The 18927-nt window shown below is 51.8% G+C and overlaps 1 protein-coding gene across 1 annotated transcript in view; it reads left to right on the top strand.

Annotated features, from left to right (window-relative positions):
- Positions 1-5293: 5293 nt before the first annotated feature.
- Positions 5294-18927, top strand: part of LOC135893093 (leukocyte immunoglobulin-like receptor subfamily A member 6) — a 34244-nt gene continuing 20610 nt past the window's right edge. The window contains exons 1-4 of the mRNA XM_065420879.1: positions 5294-5476; positions 6817-6890; positions 9539-9807; positions 10489-10779. Coding sequence (XP_065276951.1) covers positions 5294-5476; positions 6817-6890; positions 9539-9807; positions 10489-10779 — 817 coding nt within the window. The remainder of the gene's footprint in view (positions 5477-6816; positions 6891-9538; positions 9808-10488; positions 10780-18927) is intronic.

Genomic DNA, 18927 nt, shown 5'->3' with positions numbered 1-18927 from the left:
TCAATATGTTTATTAATTAAATAAAACTACCTTAAATGTGCTGAATACATTAAAAAAAAGTGTACCGAAATGTATTTTTCATTTGAACCTAACTGATGTAATGCAATATCTGCAATTAATGAAATGAACTGATTGTTTCTGGTCATCGTATCTCTCGGATATTAGAACTAATAGATCTGATTTCCCCCCCCCCCCCCACACACACACACACATGTAGTGTTTATTCATAGATTGGAAGAGGAAAAGAAGCTTTCCTGCTTTCTCAACTCCCCGTCAGTATCTGAAATTTGAATGAACGTGTCATTGAACTGAATTAGCTGAATACACTGAGATGAAGAAAATATTCTTTCTGTTCGTGCAGAAGAGGCTACTGCTGTCAAAAGCTGGTTTTACCCTTTCAACAAACTCTGGTTCCAGGTGCTGAGCCAACGACTTCCACGAATTCAGTGGTTTGACTTCCATTAAAACTGGGAGCAAACATGGAGTAAACTAGAGCAAATTTAGGTATTAACATGGATTGTCATAATTTCAAATATAATCCCCAATAGTCTTGTTTAAAAAAAAAACCAAAAAACCCCCTGTTTTTAATTTAAATTTAATCCAACTTTTTTAAAATCCATTTTGTGGCTTTTCGTTTTTGAAAAAAATCCTTTTTATTCACCCTGATTTTAAAGAACTTCCACATTCAAGCTAATCATAAACGGCTCATATTCGGTTATAGGAGAGAAGGCAGCAAAATTCATCATATCAATAATTCATTGAAAATTATTTACTGAATCTTAAAAGAGACTAACTAGAGGGTCAGACACTTGTTTGTTTCTGTAGGCCCAGTTTCCGTCCCTGAACCAGTAACAATTGCACGGTCAATGCCCCAAACCCTACAGTTTATTGTCAAATCGTCTGAGCCATTCCTCGTCTGTTCTTCTGGTTTTAGAAGTTTCAGACCAACAAAAACTTCCCCTTGGCAGTCGGTGCCCATGTGGCGCTGCAGACAGAGGAGCTGAGCAGTAACCTTGTGACATCGACCATAACTCAGCAACCCGCCCATCACTCACTCACTCCACTAACCCTGATCTTAAATCCTCACCCTGCCACCTGCCTGGGTCATCTCTCCCCATTGAAACCCGCAGGTTGACTCATTTTAACCAATGGGGTTGAATTATGCAAATCACCTGGAAAGAGTTAGCACTGACTGGCTGAGTTAACTCTGATGTCACAAAGCGCCTTTGCCTACCGCACCAATTTAATGGAGATGGTGCAGAAAATCAGGCTTTTCTGGTGCTGCTGTTTTCCACTTGTCACCAAAACCAACAAGGTTCTTCCCACCGATGCCTAGAAATTTTGGAATCAATTTAACGTTGTCTTCAAAAATTATTGTGTTAGAGAAAGACAAAGAAATGCCATTGAACTGAGCATTCGGCCTCGCTGCACTCAGCCAACAGGGACCTGAGTCTCCTCCCTGTTAACTCAGTGAGAACCCCAAGCTCAGCCCATCCGTGTGGAGACTCTCCAGGGCTGGGAGCTGAGCAAGGGAACAGACGGGCAGACGACCGCATCAGTCCCCGGGGGAGATCATTCTGGGGGAGATCACCATCAGCACACGATTCCCGCCCCACCTCTTTGCGAGGGCCTCTCACAAGGATGTCAGGAAGACGAGCAGCAGAGAGAAGAAATAGGACAAGAAAAAAGAAAAGAAAAGACAAGAGGAAGGGAGGTAAAGGCAAGCGAAAAAGGACAAATTCCAAAGGCTCCAGTGAATCATAGATTCCAAGGCCAGAAAGATCCACTCTGATCATCTCGTCCGACCTTCTGTATTACATGGGCCATGGAACATCTCTCAAAATAATTCCTGTTTGAATTAGAGCAGATTTATTAGAAAAACATCCCATCTTGATTTTAAAAATGCCAGTTATAGAGGATCCATCAGAACCCTGGGTAAATTGTTCCAAACCCTGTCAGTTAAAAATGTTCCCCTTATTTCCAGTCTGAATTTGTCTGGCTTCAACTTGCAGCCATTGGATCTTCTTATCCCTGTGTCTGCTAAAGTGAAGAGCCCATTAACAAATATTTGTTCCCTTAAGCTCATCCCTTAACCGTCTCTTTGTTCAGCTAAATAGACTGAGGTCCTGGAGTCTGTCATTATCAGGCAGGTTTTCTAATCCTTTAATCATTCTTGTGGCTCTTCTCTGAACCCTCTCCAATTTATTGGCATCCGTCTCAAATTGTGGACACCAGAACTGGACACAATATTCCAGTAGGGGTCACACCAGTGCCAAATACACCTCTCCACTTCTAGCTGAGATTCTGCTGTGTAGGCATCCAAACAGCGCATTTGCCGTTTCGGCCAAAGTGTCCAGCTGGGAGCTCCTGGTCAGCTGATTAGCAAACATGACCCCAAGATTTTTCAGGGTCTCTGCTTCCCAGGATAGAGCCCCCCCCCTTGTACATATAGCCTAGATGTTTTGTTCCTAGAGGTAAACTTTACATTTGGACAAAGTAACAGGTATGTTGCTTGTGCTCAGCTTCCCAAACAATCCAGGTGGCTCTGTATCAATGATGTGTCCGGTTTGTTATTTACCACTCCCGCAATCTGTCTGTCATCTGCAGGTTTTATCAGAGATGATTTTATATTTGCTTCCAAGTCACTGATCAAAATGTTAAATCGTGTAGGGCCAAGGACCCTACTAGGAAGACACCTGTCCGATAATCATTCCTCATTTACAATTACATTTTGAGACCTATTAGTTACCCAGGTATTAAGGGGCGGATTCCTAGGTGGGACATTTTCCTGCCAACTTACCTTGTGTTTTCTGAGCCCAGCACTCGGCTGGCAAAGTTTGGATCAGACTGAAATGTTCCAACCCTCACTGAGAATCTTACCTTCTCCACAGGGGGTGTCGGCTTTCTATAGAATCAAGCTGGAAAGGAGAAAACTCCCACAGAAGCTCCTCCTTAGCACTCAGGTGCGTTAACGCAAATCCTCCAGGAGAGACGGCGAGAAGGAGGCTTGCTGCAGCAAGGCCACAGGGGTCTCCGAGGTTCCCCCTGCCCTGCCCCCCGTACTGCATGTCTGATGTCAAGGGAGCTCTGTGAGGTCACAGCCGCCTCACCACCTTTGCCCAATAGGCTGAGTTCCTGCCCAAGGCCCTTGTGAAGTCACTGCCACGCCCACCTCTCCCTTGCAGGGCTGGTGTCTGCCCCTGGCCAGCCTGTTTGGGTGTCTCAGCTGCTCCCCCAAATCACCCCACTGCTCACTATTGATTCTAGGGAACAAGCAGGCGAAAGAGTAAAACAGCAGGATCTGTTCCTCCCCCCGCACACTTCATAGATTCAGAGATTTTTAGGCCTGACGTGGCCACTATTTGATCTCCTAATCTGACCTGGATTTCACAGGCCAGGAAGTTTCACACACTTACCCCTGTTGGCGTCACTAGGCATAACTACCAGGTAACTCGGGGGGGGCGGGGGTGGAAGGCCATAAGTGCCGATGAAACTCCCCTGCTCTGGGTCTAAGTGAGCCACAGTAACTCCATCTTGTGAACTTTAACCTACCTCCATGCCCACAGCCTAAATGCTTGGAATATAAAATGGGAAACTTGCTTGTATTTGCTGCGCTTCTGATTTGAGACATGCTGGTCTCCTGAGTGCCTTTTCGAGATCTCGAATAAATTTGGTTTGCTTCTCCACCCTGGTGTGTCTATTGGCCAGGAAGTTTCACACACTTACCCCTGTTGGCGTCACTAGGCATAGCTACCAGGTAACTCGGGGGGGGGGGGGGGGTGGAAGGCCATAAGTGCCGATGAAACTCCCCTGCTCTGGGTCTAAGTGAGCCACAGTAACTCCATCTTGTGACCTTTAACCTACCTCCATGCTCACAGCCTAAATGCTTGGAATATAAAATGGGAAACTTGCTTGTATTTGCTGCGCTTCTGATTTGAGACATGCTGGTCTCCTGAGTGCCTTTTCGAGATCTCGAATAAATTTGGTTTGCTTCTCCACCCTGGTGTGTCTATTGGCCAGGAAGTTTCACACACTTACCCCTGTTGGCATCACTAGGCATAGCTACCAGGTAACTCGGGGGTGGGGTGGGGGGTGGAAGGCCATAAGTGCCGATGAAACTCCCCTGCTCTGGGTCTATGTGAGCCACAGTAACTCCATCTTGTGAACTTTAATCTACCTCCATGCTCACAGCCTAAATGCTTGGAATATAAAATGGGAAACTTGCTTGTATTTGCTGCGCTTCTGATTTGAGACATGCTGGTCTCCTGAGTGCCTTTTCGAGATCTCGAATAAATTTGGTTTGCTTCTCCACCCTGGTGTGTCTATTGGTGCGACGCACACCGGGCAACGAACCCTGTTGCCCCCTTGGGGCCCTCTGGGCCGGCAACACCCCCATATTAAGCGCAATAGCTTGTGTTTCACTAAAACACGCCTTCCAGACAGACACCCAGTTGTGATGTGAGGACATCAGGAAACAGAGAATCCACCACTTCCCCTGGTAATTTGTTCGAGTGGTTAATCACCCTCACAGTTAAAAATTGGTGCCGGGCTTCTCATTTGAATGTCTCTGGCTTCAGCTGACAGACGCTGGTTCTTGTTCTGTCTTTTGCGGCTCGATTGAAGAGCACTTTGGGACTCGTTATTTTCTCTCCAGGAAGGTACTTCTCCACCGTAATCAAATCACCTCTCAATCTTCTTCCACAGCGAAATGAGATCGAGCCCCTGAAATATCTCACTTTAAGCCTCATTCTCGAGCTCTCACATGATTTTTATGGCTCTTTTATGCCCCCCCCCTCCAATTTTTCACCGTCCTTTTTAAAACACAGACACCAGAACTGTACAGAGTATTCCAGTCGCAGTCTTACCAGTGCTACGGGGACCCAGAGATGCAGCAGCTACTGGTGGCTGCTGTGTACTCATCTGGGGGAGATACTGGCTAGATGGGCCCATGGAGGGTCGGGGATGGGGACACTGGGCTGGGGGGGCCCATTAAGTAGATAGATGGGTACAGAGGGGTGCTCTGGGTTTAGGTCCTCGGGCAGTTTCGGGGGTAGCTCCCAGGAATCTGGGATCTCAGAGTGGTTCCTCTGTCTGGGTTTTCTCCCAGGGGCCCTGTCTCTGGGACCGTGCGATGAGGACAGGGCGCAGTGACTGTGCCGGGGTCTGTCTCACAGCCTGTCTCCTTCTCACTGCAGAGCTCATCTTCCGCAAACACTCCAGCTCCCTGAGCCCCAGCAGGGGGGTCGCCGTGGGGGGAGCCGTGACCGTCCGGTGTTGGGGTTGGCACGAGAACATGAGGTTCCTTCTGTACTACGTTGGAAACACGAACGTGTGGCAGGACATGGAGCCTGCTGGGGACGTGTCTGAGTTTCCCATCTGCAACGTGAGCTGGAGAGACGCAGGAAGTTACCACTGCCGATATAGCACCAAATCAGACCCGCCCATGTGGTCAGAGCCCAGCGACCCCATGGAACCGGTGATAGCAGGTGAGGGCCCACCTTGGCATCCCCGCTCCCAGCCCCACACCCTGCCAGACCCTCAGGGGATCTCGGTGCTCAGAGCCAAGCTCTGCCCTGAGCCCTAGGCCAAGCAGGGGGGACTCCTGGCTGGGGAGCGGGGATGGAGTCACTGGGGGGTTCCCAGCTGGGATAAGGAGCAGCTGGAGATTTGGGGCTGAGGGAGGGGGGACACCTCAAAAACAGCCACAAAACAGCTGAGGTGGGGAGAACCCCAAGGATTTCTCGGCAGCTGAAGTAGGATGAGAAAGAAAACAGATGGGACAGCAGGCAGCAGCTCCCCACAGCCCAGAGTGCTCCTGGTGGAAATGGCTGGTAGAGTTTGGAGGGAGGCTGCCCAGCCCCTGGAGAGAGACACCAGCAGCCAGTGAAGTAGCAACCGGCACCAGAAATGAAGGAACCCAGCGAGCGGAGAGCCAGTGGATAGGAACCCCGGTGGCCGAGCTATATCATTGAAGGGCGCCAGGCACAGAGCTGGCAGGGAGGACTAGCTGTCTTGATTTGAGCTGGAACTCAGAACTAGGGTGACCAGATAGCAAGGGTGAGAAGTTGGGACAGGGAGTGGAGGGTTTTAGGCGCGTATATAAAACAAACCTTGAATATCGGGACTGTCCCTATAAAATCGGGATATTTGGTCACTCTGCTCAGAACAACCAACAGAGACCGTGCAAGAGTATGGCTCAAGCTGCAGTGAACCGTCCTAAAACCTGCAAACTCGGGATGTACTGAGGCTGCAATCAGAGAAGCCGCGAAGGGACCGTAGAGCGGTGGGGTTCTGGCCTAGTGCCTGGTACGTTCTAACTCCACATCCTGGTGCTCCATGAATGTAAATTGTTGCCCAGGCAGTGGGTTTAATTCAGCCAATGGAAGTTACTGTACAGGCGAGCTCAGTAATAGTTCCCAGTGTGACCCTACACAGCAGTTCCTGCTACACCAGCAAACTCTGATTCACTTGTGATCATTCCCCACTGAACTGATTTCTCCTTCCCAAGCTGATGGAGATAAAATGCAATTGGCCTCTAGGTCCCCTCGGCCTCTCCTTGCCCTGCCTCAGCCACCCCTCCATTGGCTCCTTGTAGATGGATCCGTGCCATTGCCCTGCTGAGGGGTGGGGGGAACCCGTGTCTCTCGTGTCATTAGCCCAGCTCTCTCGGTCTTGGATTCGGGGGAAAAGCATCCAGGAGACTCTCTCCCTGTAGCCCCTGTATCGGCCTCATCACTGGGGCCGGGCTGTGGGGACGGGGCGCAGTGACCGTGCCAGGGTCTGTGTCTCACGGCCTGTCTCCTCCTGCTTGCACAGCCCAGCTACCCCAAACCCAACATCTCCCTGCGCCCCAGTGCGCGGGTCGCCCCGGGAGGAGATGTGACCATTCGGTGTGAGTTTCGGTGCCGGGGAGCGAGGGTCCTTCTGAATAAAGCAGGATAGCTGGACACACGGTGTGAAATGGACCCTGCGGGGGATGTGGCTGAGTTTCCCTTTCGCAGTGTGAGCCAGAGATACGGAGGGAGCTACAGCATCCCCTCTCCCAGCCCCACACCCAGACCGACCTTCAGGGGGTCTTGCCCTGGTGGGACGTTCAGAGCCAAGCTCTGCCCTGGGCCCAGCAGAGGGGACGCCTGGCCGGGTACTGGGGACAGAGTCAGTGGAGGTTCCCCAGCCAGGGGAGAGTGTTGGGTGTGTTTTGTTATAGTGTTATAATCTGTTAAAATATGTATATATTAAATCCAATATGTAGTTTGTAAAGATATAGCAGCAATCCAAGATGGAGTTTGAGCTGCCATCTTGTGACCGCCATCTTGTTGTTTACTATTATCATGGCCCAGTCATAAGTGGATCCAACTGGTTTTTCCCGCCACTGGCAACTCCAAGGACAATTTTACCTCAGACAGTTTCCCGCCTTTGCTGGGACTGTGCCATATTTTCCCGCCACTAAAGGCATAAAGGGACTGAACTCACTGACAAGCGGCCAGTCCATCCCGGTGACTGTGCATGCACGATTCACAGCACCCGTTCACCGTGGGAGGGCACCACCGTTCCTGAGGTGAAGAGAAAGGGAAGGAGACGTTCCATCGCACCTGTGTTCCTGGGCACAACATCACCAGAGGGTGTCGGGCTGCTTCTTCCCCCCGAGACATCCATCGAGGGACTCCCCAGTGCTCCTCCTCCACGGGTTCCAGTTACCCAGCGAGTGCAGGTCCTGGACTTCGCCGCCGCCACTGACGTGCTGACCACATAGGGAGAGAAATAGGGGGTTGGGGGGTTATATGTGTTGTTGCCAGGGCGACATATTTTGGGCCTGAGCTTCATGCTCCTGTTTTAAAGCGTCTGTTTCACTGTCTTGTATTGTTTAGCTAGTTGCTGTTTATTCACAATTACCCCTTCCCTGATTTGTAAATTTATCCCCCCGATACACTTACCTGTTGTTTTTACTTATTGCCAGTTTTTATTATTTGCACTGCACATGGGGAAGAGGGAGGGAGACCTGTACACCAGTCTGCCGCTGACAGACACGGCAGAGGGCGGCTCTGCTCTTCTGAGTAAAAGGGGCTTGTTTTACATCTCGATACCGACATCGTGATACATTTAGACTTACCATGGCTCCCCTTTGAGGTAACAAGAGTAGCAGCCACTGGAGATTCAGGGATGGGGGATCCCTGCCCCCAGGGGGAGCTGCAGAGCAGGGGCCTTTCCCAGGGGGATGCTCCCCTAGGCTGCCTCCGCTCTGGGGACGCACAGAGGATTCGGGGCCCAGGGGCTGCCCAGCCGGCACCACCCCTGGTCCTGAATTCATTTCCCACCAGCCTGGACAACTGTATACTCCTGGGGGAATTCTGCGCTAAAAAATAAAAAATTCTGCACACAATATCTGAGAATTCTGAAAATTTTATTTGTCAAAATAACACAATATAATCATACCAGTTTCTATTATTTTCATCAGTTATTTCAAAATATCTGTCAGCGAGTGTGTATGTAATAATACAGACTAAAAAAATAGATTCTGGTAATTTAAAAAAAAATAGTTTCCTCACTAGGCATATTAACAGAGAATGTTGAGTAATTCATTTAATTTACATGACAGAACTGTATTTCCTGCACCTGTCAGAAGCAGTGCAAAGGCTTGGGGGCATCAGGGGTAACGGAGGAGCTGAGGGAGAGGGAAGGAGCCTGGGAGTAAACCTGGAAGGTGGTGGGTGTGAGTGGGAGGTGGGGTTTTTTTTGGAGGGGGGATTGTAAGGGAGCTGGGAAGCCTCCCCCATGCAGATCCTGGCTGCCTCAAGTCTCTCCCATTCAGTCAGGCACATCAGCCCCTGTCCCAGCAACCCCCGTCCCCATGTGTCCCTGCAGCCCCCTCCCCCGTCCCCAGACTCAACGCTGTCACCTCACTAGCTCCTGAGCCCCAGCCTGACCCCCCAGCAGCCCTGGGTGCCCCACTCTGCCCTAACCTGGCTCTGGGGCCAGGTGCTGTGATGAACTTCTGCTCCTGGGGGAATTCTGCAGCACGGGGCAGGCAGAGAATTGTTTTCCCCACAGAAAATACATTCTGCCCCAGAAGTGCTGCAGTTCTGCCTTTTCCCCACCAGGGTCCGCTGTGGCCCCAGAACAGCGGCTGTGTTCATGCTGCTGGCTGCTCTGGCGCCACAGCGGCCTCTGGTGGGCAAAATACAGATCAGCAGCTCGTTTTCGGCAGAATGTATTTTCTGTGGAGAATAAACACAATTATGCAGCACAGATGAATTCTGTGCATCCTAGGGTTGCCAACCCTCCAATCTTTAATTAAAGATTAAGTCATGTGATGAAATCTCCAGGAATACATCCAACCAAAATTGGCAACCCTAGTGCATCTGCAGATGCACAGAATTGCCCCAGGAGTAACAGACTGTGGATGCAGTGAGGTGTCTGTTACCCCTGGCGCTGTCCCTGGGGCTGGGCTCTAAGGGCAGGTTACAGACATACAGGGAGGGGTTTGTGTCTCCCCATCTCACTCCTGTTTGTGTGTGAACACAGAGCTCCCTGCACCCAGACCCTCCATCTCCGTCAGCCCCAGCGGGGTGATCGCCCCGGGGCGAGCTGTCACCATCCGCTGTCAGTGTCGGTGCGAGGCCAGGAGGTTATTTCTGTATAAAGATGGAATCAAAATCCGGGAGCTGAATGCTGCTGGGGACGGGGGTGAATTCACCATCCTCAGCGCCAGATGGGAAGACTCAGGGAGCTTCAGCTGTCGATCTCGCTCCAGATTAGAGCCGCCCAACTGGTCGGATCTCAGTGATTACGTGCGGATTGTTGTAGCAGGTGAGAGGTCCGGCTTGGCATCCCCACTCCCAGCCCTACAGCCTGCCAGACACACAGGGGGTCTCTGGGCCGATGGGATGTTCAGAGCTAGACTCTACCCTGAGCCCGGGGCCCAGCAGAGGGGACATCCAGCCGAGGATCAGGGACAGAGTCACTTTGGTGTTCCCTAGCCACTGGAAATTGAGGGATGAGGGAGGGAGGATCTCTGTCCCCAGGGGACCTTGGGGTGTCACTTAACCTGCCTGTGCCTCCATTTCCCCTTGTACGAATGGGGGATAATCATCCCTCCTGCACCTTGTGTCTGGTTAGATCATCAGGACTTGGCTCTATGGTGGGGGCTTTTCTCCCCATGTCTCTGCAGCACCCAGCACCTCTGACTCCCAGCCCCTCCCGATATAACCACCAGACCCCACTCCCCTCCCAGAGCCAGGGATAGAACCCAGGAATCCTGGCTCACAGACTGGGGGGGCCCATTAAGTAGATCGACGGGTACTGAGAGGTTCTCTGGATTTAGGTCCTCAGGTAGTTTTGGGCATAGCTCCCAGGAATCTCTGGGGTCTCGGAGAGGTTCCTCTGGCTGGGTTTTCTCCCAGGGACCCTGTCTCTGGGGCCGTGCGGTGAGGATGGGGTGCAGTGACTGTGCCGGGGACTGTCTCACGGCCTGTCTCCTTCTCACTGCAGAGACCTACTACCCAAAACCCTCCATCTCCCTGCGCCCCAGCAGGGGGCTTGGGCTGAGGGGAGCCGTGACCGTCCGGTGTCGGGGTTGGCACCAGAACGTGAGGTTCCTTCTGTACAAAGATGGAAACCAGAACGCGCTGCAGGACGTGGAACCAGATGGGGATGTTGCTGAGTTTCCCATTCGCAACATGAGCTGGAGAATCGCAGGGAACTACAGCTGCCGATATAGCACCAAATCTGACCGACCCATCTGCTCGGAGCCCAGCGACCCCGTGGAACTGGTGGTAGCAGGTGAGGGGCCCGGCTCAGTGTCCAGAACCCCATGCTCAGCCGGACCTTGGGGGGACTCTGTGCTAATGGGGGACACTCAGAGCCAGGCTCTGCCCTGAGACATGAGCCCAGCAGAGGGGACGCCCGGCCGGGGAGCGGGGACGGAGTCACTAGGGGGTCCCCATCCAGGGAAGAGCAGCAGCCGCTGGAGGTTTGGGGCTGAGGGAGGGGGACCCCGGCCCCAGAGGGGGCTGCAGAGCAGGGGCCTTTCCCAAGGGGGATGCTCCCCCAGGCAGCCCCTGTTCAGGGGATGCACAGAGGAGTTGGGGCCCAGGGGCTGCCCAGCCGGCACCAGCCCAGCCACATAAATCCCCCCCACACACACACCTGGGAAGGACCCTGATGATCGATACTGAGTCACAGGGTGGGGGAGGGATCATTGATGGACGCTGGTTCTATTCCCGCAGGGAGAACCGCCCTGACCCAGCCTGGAGCGGTGCCGGCTCCCACCCACCCAGGAAGCCCGGGGCCAGGTACCGGGGCTGGGGGGGAATCTACTGAGTCACAGATTATGGGGCATCTTCCCCCAGTGGTTGCCCAGGGAGAGGGATGGAGGCTGTTCTCAGGGGCAGTGATTACCCCCCAAACTCACCAATGGATTTGGGAGGGGTGCGAAGTCTCCTGCTTCAGACACGAACCTGCCTCTAATGGGGTGGCTGGAGGCTTCCTCTGGGGGTAGCTGGGCCCATCAGTGGCCATGGGGGAGGGGGACTGGGACTGGGCTTTCCCATGAAGCAGCCAGAATCAGCCAGCATGGGAGTTGGGATGCTGGGCTAGATGGACCCATTGGTGTGGCCAGGTCTGGCTGGTGACATGGTACCATGAGGGACAGCGGGGGGTGGCAGTGGGGTGGAAATGATTACTCAGACAGCACCCCATAGTGCCACACTGGGGCATTGGGGCCAGGCCTGACTGCCAGGGGAGAGCGCCCCCTACTGAGCCACCTGCAGCCCAGCACCCCCTAGCACCTAAATCCCCCAAATCTTGCTCTGACCCCACTTGATTTACCCCTCCTGCCCGCCCTTCATCATCATCATCATCATGTTCCTATTATGCCTCTGGCATTTAGGGCAGTGACGAAGCTCCTCTACTCCTGTCTGTTTCGGGCAAGTCTTTCAATGGTTCCCCAGCTGTGCCCCAGGTTTTTCAGCTCGGCTTCCTCAGCTCTTGGCCATGTTGTTTTCGGGTGGCCTCATTTTCACTTGCCATCAGGTGTCCATCTTACTGCTACTCTGGTGATGGAATCAGTTTCCATCTGAAGCACACGACCGATCCATCTCCAACGCCTCCTGGCAATGACTGTGCTCAGATCCTCTTGGCTGCACTGTGTCAATAGATCTTGGTTTGAGATTATTCTGGGCCAAAAGATACGGAGGAATTTTCTAGGCAGGTTGTATGGAATGAAGCCAGTTTGGACATGTCAGACTTTCTCATTCCCCAGCATTCTGCACTATGAAGTGGTGTTGAAATTACGCAGCTCTGATAAATCTTGAGTTTGGTGTTGGTGTTGTATTTTGATGATTTCCAGACTGTATTTAAGCTCCTGAAGGTGTTCCTGGCTTTATTGATTTTGTTCCGGATGTTCTGGCTTGTTCCACTGTCCTGGCTGATGGTGCTGCCCAAGTATGTGAATGTTTCTACATTGGTGAGAATATAATCCTCTATCCGTACTGGTGATGGTGAGGTCATGATATCTGTCTTATTGTGGTTGATTTTCAGTTCAATTTGCTGGCTGAATCCATTGAGTCGAGTTGTTTTTTCTTGTATATGGTGTTGAGTATGTGATAGGAGAGTGACATCATCTGCAAAGTCCAGGTTTTCAAGGGATGAGAAGAGTGTCCATTTCATGCCTCTTGGCATGTCTTCTGTTGTACGCCGCATTACCCGGTCGATGGCAGTGTTGAAGAGGATTGCAGACATGACACATCCCTGACGTACTTCTGCTTTGACTTCAAAACTGAGCTCATTGTGATCAACACTGCATGTAAAGTTGAAATAGAAGCTTTTGATGACGTTGATGATACGGAAAGGAATTCTATATGCCTGCAGAATGCGCCATAGGCTGGTCCTGTGAATGCTATCAAAAGCCATCTCAGAGTCTATGAAATTTACATAGAGTTGCTGTTGCCATTCTAAGCACTGTTCTATTATGTTTTGTAGAGTGAAGATCTGGTCTGTGCATCCACGCCCTTTCCGAAAACCAGCTTGCTCTTTTCTGAGAACGCTATCAACTGCCTCTGATGTACGCTGGACTAGGATCTTACACAACACTTTGCTTGGCACAGATAAAAGTGTGATACCAACCAGTTATTATAGTCACAGAGAGTTCCTTTCTCTGGTATCTTCACTAAAAATAACCCCATTGGTCCACTCATCTGGCACTTTTTCCCTTTCCCAGACTGATGTAAACAGAGGGGCCAGGATAGATGCTGCTAATTTAGGATTTACCTTGAACAATTCTGCATTCAAGTTATCCTTACCAGGAGCTTTCCCATTTTTAAAGGATTTGATGGCTTGAACGATCTCTTCCTTAGTTGGGGTGTCTGTGTTCATATCAAGCTCTTCTTCTGCCTCCTGGATGTTTGCTTTCTCTCCAGGTGGCTCCCTGTTCAGCAATTCTTTGAAATGCTCTGCCCAGCGCATTTTTTGTTCCTTTTTGCTTGTTAGTAGGTGTCCTTGTTTGCTCCTGATGAGAGTGTTGGTTGGTGTCTGCCATTTTGTAGGCATCATTTTGTAGACGGTTCCTTGTTCACCATGAGCAGCTGCACCCTCTGCTTGTGTTGCCAGATTATCTGCCCACCCTTATCGCTGGTAAAAAATGGGAGCGCCATGCCCCCCCTGAGCCTCCTGTTCCAGTGCTCCGGGACAGAGGGGGGTGGGTGGGGATAGATTAGATTAGATAGAGGGGGTGGATGGGCATAAGGGGCTGTGGTGGTGTTCTGCTCTCGGGGGGGCAGAAAGGGTCTGGGAGGCCCCTGTCCATCTAGCTGGATGGACAGGGTCTGGGAGGCCCCCCTGCCTAACCCCTTGGAGCAGCTGCTGACACCCCCGTCCTCCCTTTGTCACCCCCAGATTACACCCGGGGCAACAGATTACACACAGGGGTGTGCCCAGCTGGTCCTGCTGCTGACCCTGGCCGAGCCTGCCCATGGATGGAGAAGGAGCAGACACTTGGTAAAATGACCCCCCCAAGAGCCTCCCCCCACTCCAGCCTGGCTGCCCTAGCATGGGGAAAGGGTAGGGGGGTCACCGTCACCCTGAGCGATGTGACACTGCGTCGTCAGGACGGAGCCGGAAGGACCAGTGCAGCCGAACCCATCTGAGCTGGTCCTGCAGACCGGCCCACAGGGGTCTGGATGGGCCCGGCTCAGTGTGGGGCTGGGGGAGGGGCTGTGCCAGGGCCTCCATCTGCGGGTGGTGGAAACAGCTAACAGTAGCGGGATGGGGAGCCCACGCCACAGGGCACCCTAGGGGAGAGCTCCAGGCCCTACAAGGCAGCTGGGGCCGTCGTAGGGTGAACACACATTGTCCCGATTTTTAGCTGTTTGTCCCGCGTCCCGACCGATCTTTGGTCAGGACGCAATTTATCCCAATATTTCGCTCCGCCGGAATTATTATTATTATTATTATTATTTTTGCCCCTGCCCCCCCTCCCCCCAGTGTCCCAATATTTCCTTCCTCTCATCTGATCACCCTAGGCCGTCGGGACATTGGACGCCCTAGGGGAGAGTTGCTGTTTAATAAATTGTACGTGCTCTGAACTCTGTGTAATGATCAGTGAACCAGGGAAGTATCCGGTGCAAAGAGAGTGCCCCGAAGTGGGGACACCCTCGCCTCTGTCCTAACTGACCACGACAAGACTGGGGGTCGAGCCCCAAGGGATCCGGGGCCCAGCCTTGCCGGGGTTACGAGGACTCTGCCGCATGGGAGGAAGGAAGGGGAGCCTTTGAGGTCTGGCAGGCCTCTGGGTAAAAGGAGTGGGAGCGAGGAATCGGATCCTTTCACTAGCCAATCTCACCGGGGCGTGTATAAGCCAGGAAAGTTCCCCATAATAGCGGGACCATTCCCCTGCTTACACTAGGAGCGGGGTCAGCGGCCGCCCTGCCCGTCCGTCCGGAGAGTGAAATGAACCGGTTCCTCCCCCAAAGCCCGGCGGGTCTGGAAACAAGCGGCTCTGCTCCGGTGACTCCCGAAGGAGCGAGACTTGGAGCCGGTCTGACTCCGGCTGTTGGCCACGGTTGCTCAGCCCCCGTTTCAATAGACAGGCCGGGTTTGATTCCTTGTCCGTGGGTTTAACCCGAAAGCTTTGCCTTTGAACGGCTGCTGCTGGGGGTTTGCCCAGGAGCTGAGTAGAACCAGGGGCTCGGTTTGAAATGAGCCCCGGCCCCCGGCCTGTGTAACGCTGGTGAGGGAGAGAGTTTCCAACCCCCCTGAGCCCTCTGGGCCTGTGAGACCCTCTGCAAAGAGCAGCAGGGTACGGGAGTTTCGGGGGACAGGCTTAGGGTGGGGGGAAGGGATTAGAAGGGAGATGGGCTGAGATCAGGAAGGGAGTGGGGACAGGAATTTGAGGGGAGACAGAGAGGGGGTGGGTGGGTGGGTGCCAGAAGGGTGACAGGTTGGGCGTTTGAGGGGAAACAGGAGAGGGGGAGGAGGTGGAAAGGGAATGGGGGCAGGTGGGATGGGGGGATGGGGATTGGCTCCCCCCTCACAGAGTCGGGGACGGTGGATGGGGTGTGTGTGCAGGGATTTGTTTTCCGGCCAAAACTCTGGCTGAGCTGGGGGGGGCAAGCCTGGGGCGTGGTGCACCTCACTTCTGCCTCTGCCTCTGTCTCCTCCCCTGAGTGCGCCACGTCCCAGCTCCTCCACCTACCTCCCAGCACTTGCCACTGCCAAACAGCTGTAGCAAGGTCCAGGAGGGAAGAGGGAGGAGCAGGAACATGGCGCGCTCAGGGGAGGAGGCAGGGCCGGGGCAGGGATTTGGGGAAGGGATTGGAATGGAAGCAGGAGGGGGCAGGGCAGGGGGCATAGGGGGGTCAAGCACCATGGGGCAGATTCACCCTGAAATGCTCACAAGGGGGGAACCCATGTAGGAATATTAAAGAAGGTACTAACAGTGATTCCCCCAAGTGACAGTGACCCCCTCATAATTTGTCCCCCACACTTTAAAATCCAACAGTTTCACCAAGTACAAAAATCTCTTGGGTCTTCTGTTAAAACTTGTAAGCTACTGTCTGTAGAAACCATTGATTGTATCTATCCTGTAAAAGATACTTTACTACTATGTAAAACTTACAAACAAGTTAATTGACTTTGTTCTTGAAGTAATTGATACAATGTAAACAAACACTATAAGCCGTTAAGTGACTTTCATTTAATTGTAACAGCAACGGCTCCTAGGACAGACCCCCACCCTCTGTGATTAAAGGGCCGGGAGTCTCAAATGAATTAGCACACACCCCGAAAGTGGTGGAGACAGTAAATTAAAATATGGTTAAGATATGGAATGTATGCTGATGAATGCTTGATGTACATTAATGGTTAGGGAGGTGCCAGCCTAGAAAGGGAGTATCCATCGGCCAAAGAATGTGTCAAGTAGGACCACCAAACAACCCCCTGAGGGTAAACTGGGATCCACCCCATCACCTGGAAGGATGAGAAACACAAACTTTGGACAGTTTGGAGCCACCAGGAATGTGCCCAGGAATGTGTCCAGGAATGTGCCGTCTGCTGATTGAGTCAGCAACAGCAGAATGAAACAGCTCCCATAGACTAACATAGGAATTAATGCCTATAAAAATGGACTCTAAAGACTGAGGACTTTGAGTCTCCGGTTCTGCTGCCAACCTCCAGGAGCATCAGGTGCACCTGACACAGACTCGGCTCCATCCTCATGACCAAGATACCTGGCCAGTAACTTGGCATGAGCAACTTCTAGGCTGGTAACTATAACACCTATACAGAACTTAAATGAATGATTGTGTAAATGAATATATGTGTGTGTGTGTGTGTATATAAGGAATAAGTAGTGATAAGAATAAATAGTCAAACAACGTTGTTTACTTTTATCTTTTGCTTTATCATTATATTTACAATAAATGTGGCATCTTTGCCTTATCCCTCTTAATAAGATCCTGCTGGTTTTTATTCTATTGGTATAACACCCCGGCATCCCCCAGCTGTGAGGGGCAGCGTCCATTATCCCCCCTCCACTGTCCTGCCCCCCTCAGCTCCTACCGCTCTTCCCCCACCCCACAATGTTCCCCCACATTCTCCCACTCCCCATATTCCCCTGCTCCCTACTGCCCTTCCTAGCCCAGGTAGCTGCCATTTCCCTGAGGGTAGCCTGGTGCCAAGCCCACTGGGGACACTGGAAGGTGGCAGCCATCTTAACTGAGGGCAGGGGTGGGCATTTGAGGGGAAACAGGGCAGGGGATGGGGGAGTGAGGAAGGACAGGCCGTGGTGCGGGGAGGGTGTGCGGGGGGCAGGCTTGTATGGATTCGAAGGGGGATAGGCCAGGGGGCAGAATAGGAGATTGGGGGGGCAGGCTGGGGTGGGGGGTGTTAGCTGTGGGCAACAGGCTGGGGGTGACTCTGCTAGGCAGCAATTCTGCTGCTCGTCCCCCTCCTGTTCCGTGGGGCTGAGAGCAGCTATGGGGGGAGGCTCCTGGGCAGTTGGGGAGCAGCTGGTAAGCAGGTGGAGAGGGATTTAAGAAGCCCATTGGGACCATCCGGATAGTTATATGACATAACCAGAATATGTTTTATGCTAAACATGCCATCTAACATGTCTCTGTAAAGGTTATGATCTACTGAATACATTCCTCCTCTTTGTATGCATGTATCATTTTTGTACTTGAAGTTATGAATATTGGCTGCATACTTGTTTGATTTTAAGTAGGTTTTAGTAAGGCATTTGGTCAGCTTCTTTGAGAGGAATGTGCAAGTTAAGTGCCCAATCAAGAAACACTTAAAGGACGATGGATCTTGGAACGATCCAATCCACATAAGAAGTCTACCTGAGAACATTCAAGGTAGCATGTGAACAATGGCTGCTGCCTGTAAAAACTGAGTCATGCATGGACATGTGACTTGCCCATATGACTCCCAAACTCCATCTTGGAGCTGGACTTTGCATAGGAGAGAGGAGGGGGTCTCCACCCACAAGACAAAGTCTATTTAAGCCCGTGGGAGACCCCCTCCATTTTGTCTTCAGCTGGCTAAAGAGATAGCCTCTCCACCCCAAAGGATACCTGAAAGAAACTGGAACTAAGGACAGTAACTACAGGGGGTGTGAGTGATTGCTGGACCTAGACTAGAAGGAGGCTAGTCTGTAAAAAGGAGTCCGGTGGCACCTTAAAGACTAACAGATTTATTTGGGCATAAGATTTCGTGGGTAAAAAACCTCACTTTTTATGTAGAAGAGACTTATTGGAAGATCTCTGAGGGTGAGATTTTATCAGTATTCAGCTTCTTACTGTATTAGGTTTAGACTTGCGTGTTGTGTTTTATTTCATTTTACTTGGTAATTCACTTTGTTCTGTCTGTTACTACTTGGAACGATATAATTCCTACTTTGTGTATTTAATAAAATCACTTTTTACTTATTAATTAACCCAGAGTATGTATTAACACCTGGGGTGGGGGTGGGGGGGGGAGGGCAAACAGCTGTGCATATCTCTCTATCAGTGTTATAGAGGGCTAACAATTTATGAGTTTACCCTGTATAAGCTTTATACAGAGTAAAACGGATTTATTTGGGGTTTGGATCCCATTGGGAGTTGGGCATCTAAGTGTTAAAGACAGGAACATTTCTGTTAGCTGCTTTCAGTTAACCTTGCAGCTTGTGGGACGTGGTTCAAACCTGGGTCTGTGTTTGTGGCCAGCAAGCGTGTCTGGCTCAAACTAGGCAGGGCTTTGGAGTCCGAAGCTGGCAGGGAAAACAGGGGCAGAAGTAGTCTTGGCACAACAATTGGCAGCCCCAAGGGGGTTTCTGTGATCCAACCCATCACAAGTGTCTCCTCCAGCTCGGGGGCAGGGTCTCTGCAGGGGCATTAGAAGGTCCCTGGGTCTCTCCTGGCTGGTGACCCGTTGGGGGCCCGGGATGGAATT

Source organism: Emys orbicularis, chromosome 21 (genome assembly GCF_028017835.1).
Source record: "Emys orbicularis isolate rEmyOrb1 chromosome 21, rEmyOrb1.hap1, whole genome shotgun sequence".
NCBI classification, from domain to species: domain Eukaryota; kingdom Metazoa; phylum Chordata; order Testudines; family Emydidae; genus Emys; species Emys orbicularis.
The sequence above is the reverse complement of the archived record's forward strand: the minus strand, read 5'-3'. Positions and strand labels throughout refer to the sequence as shown.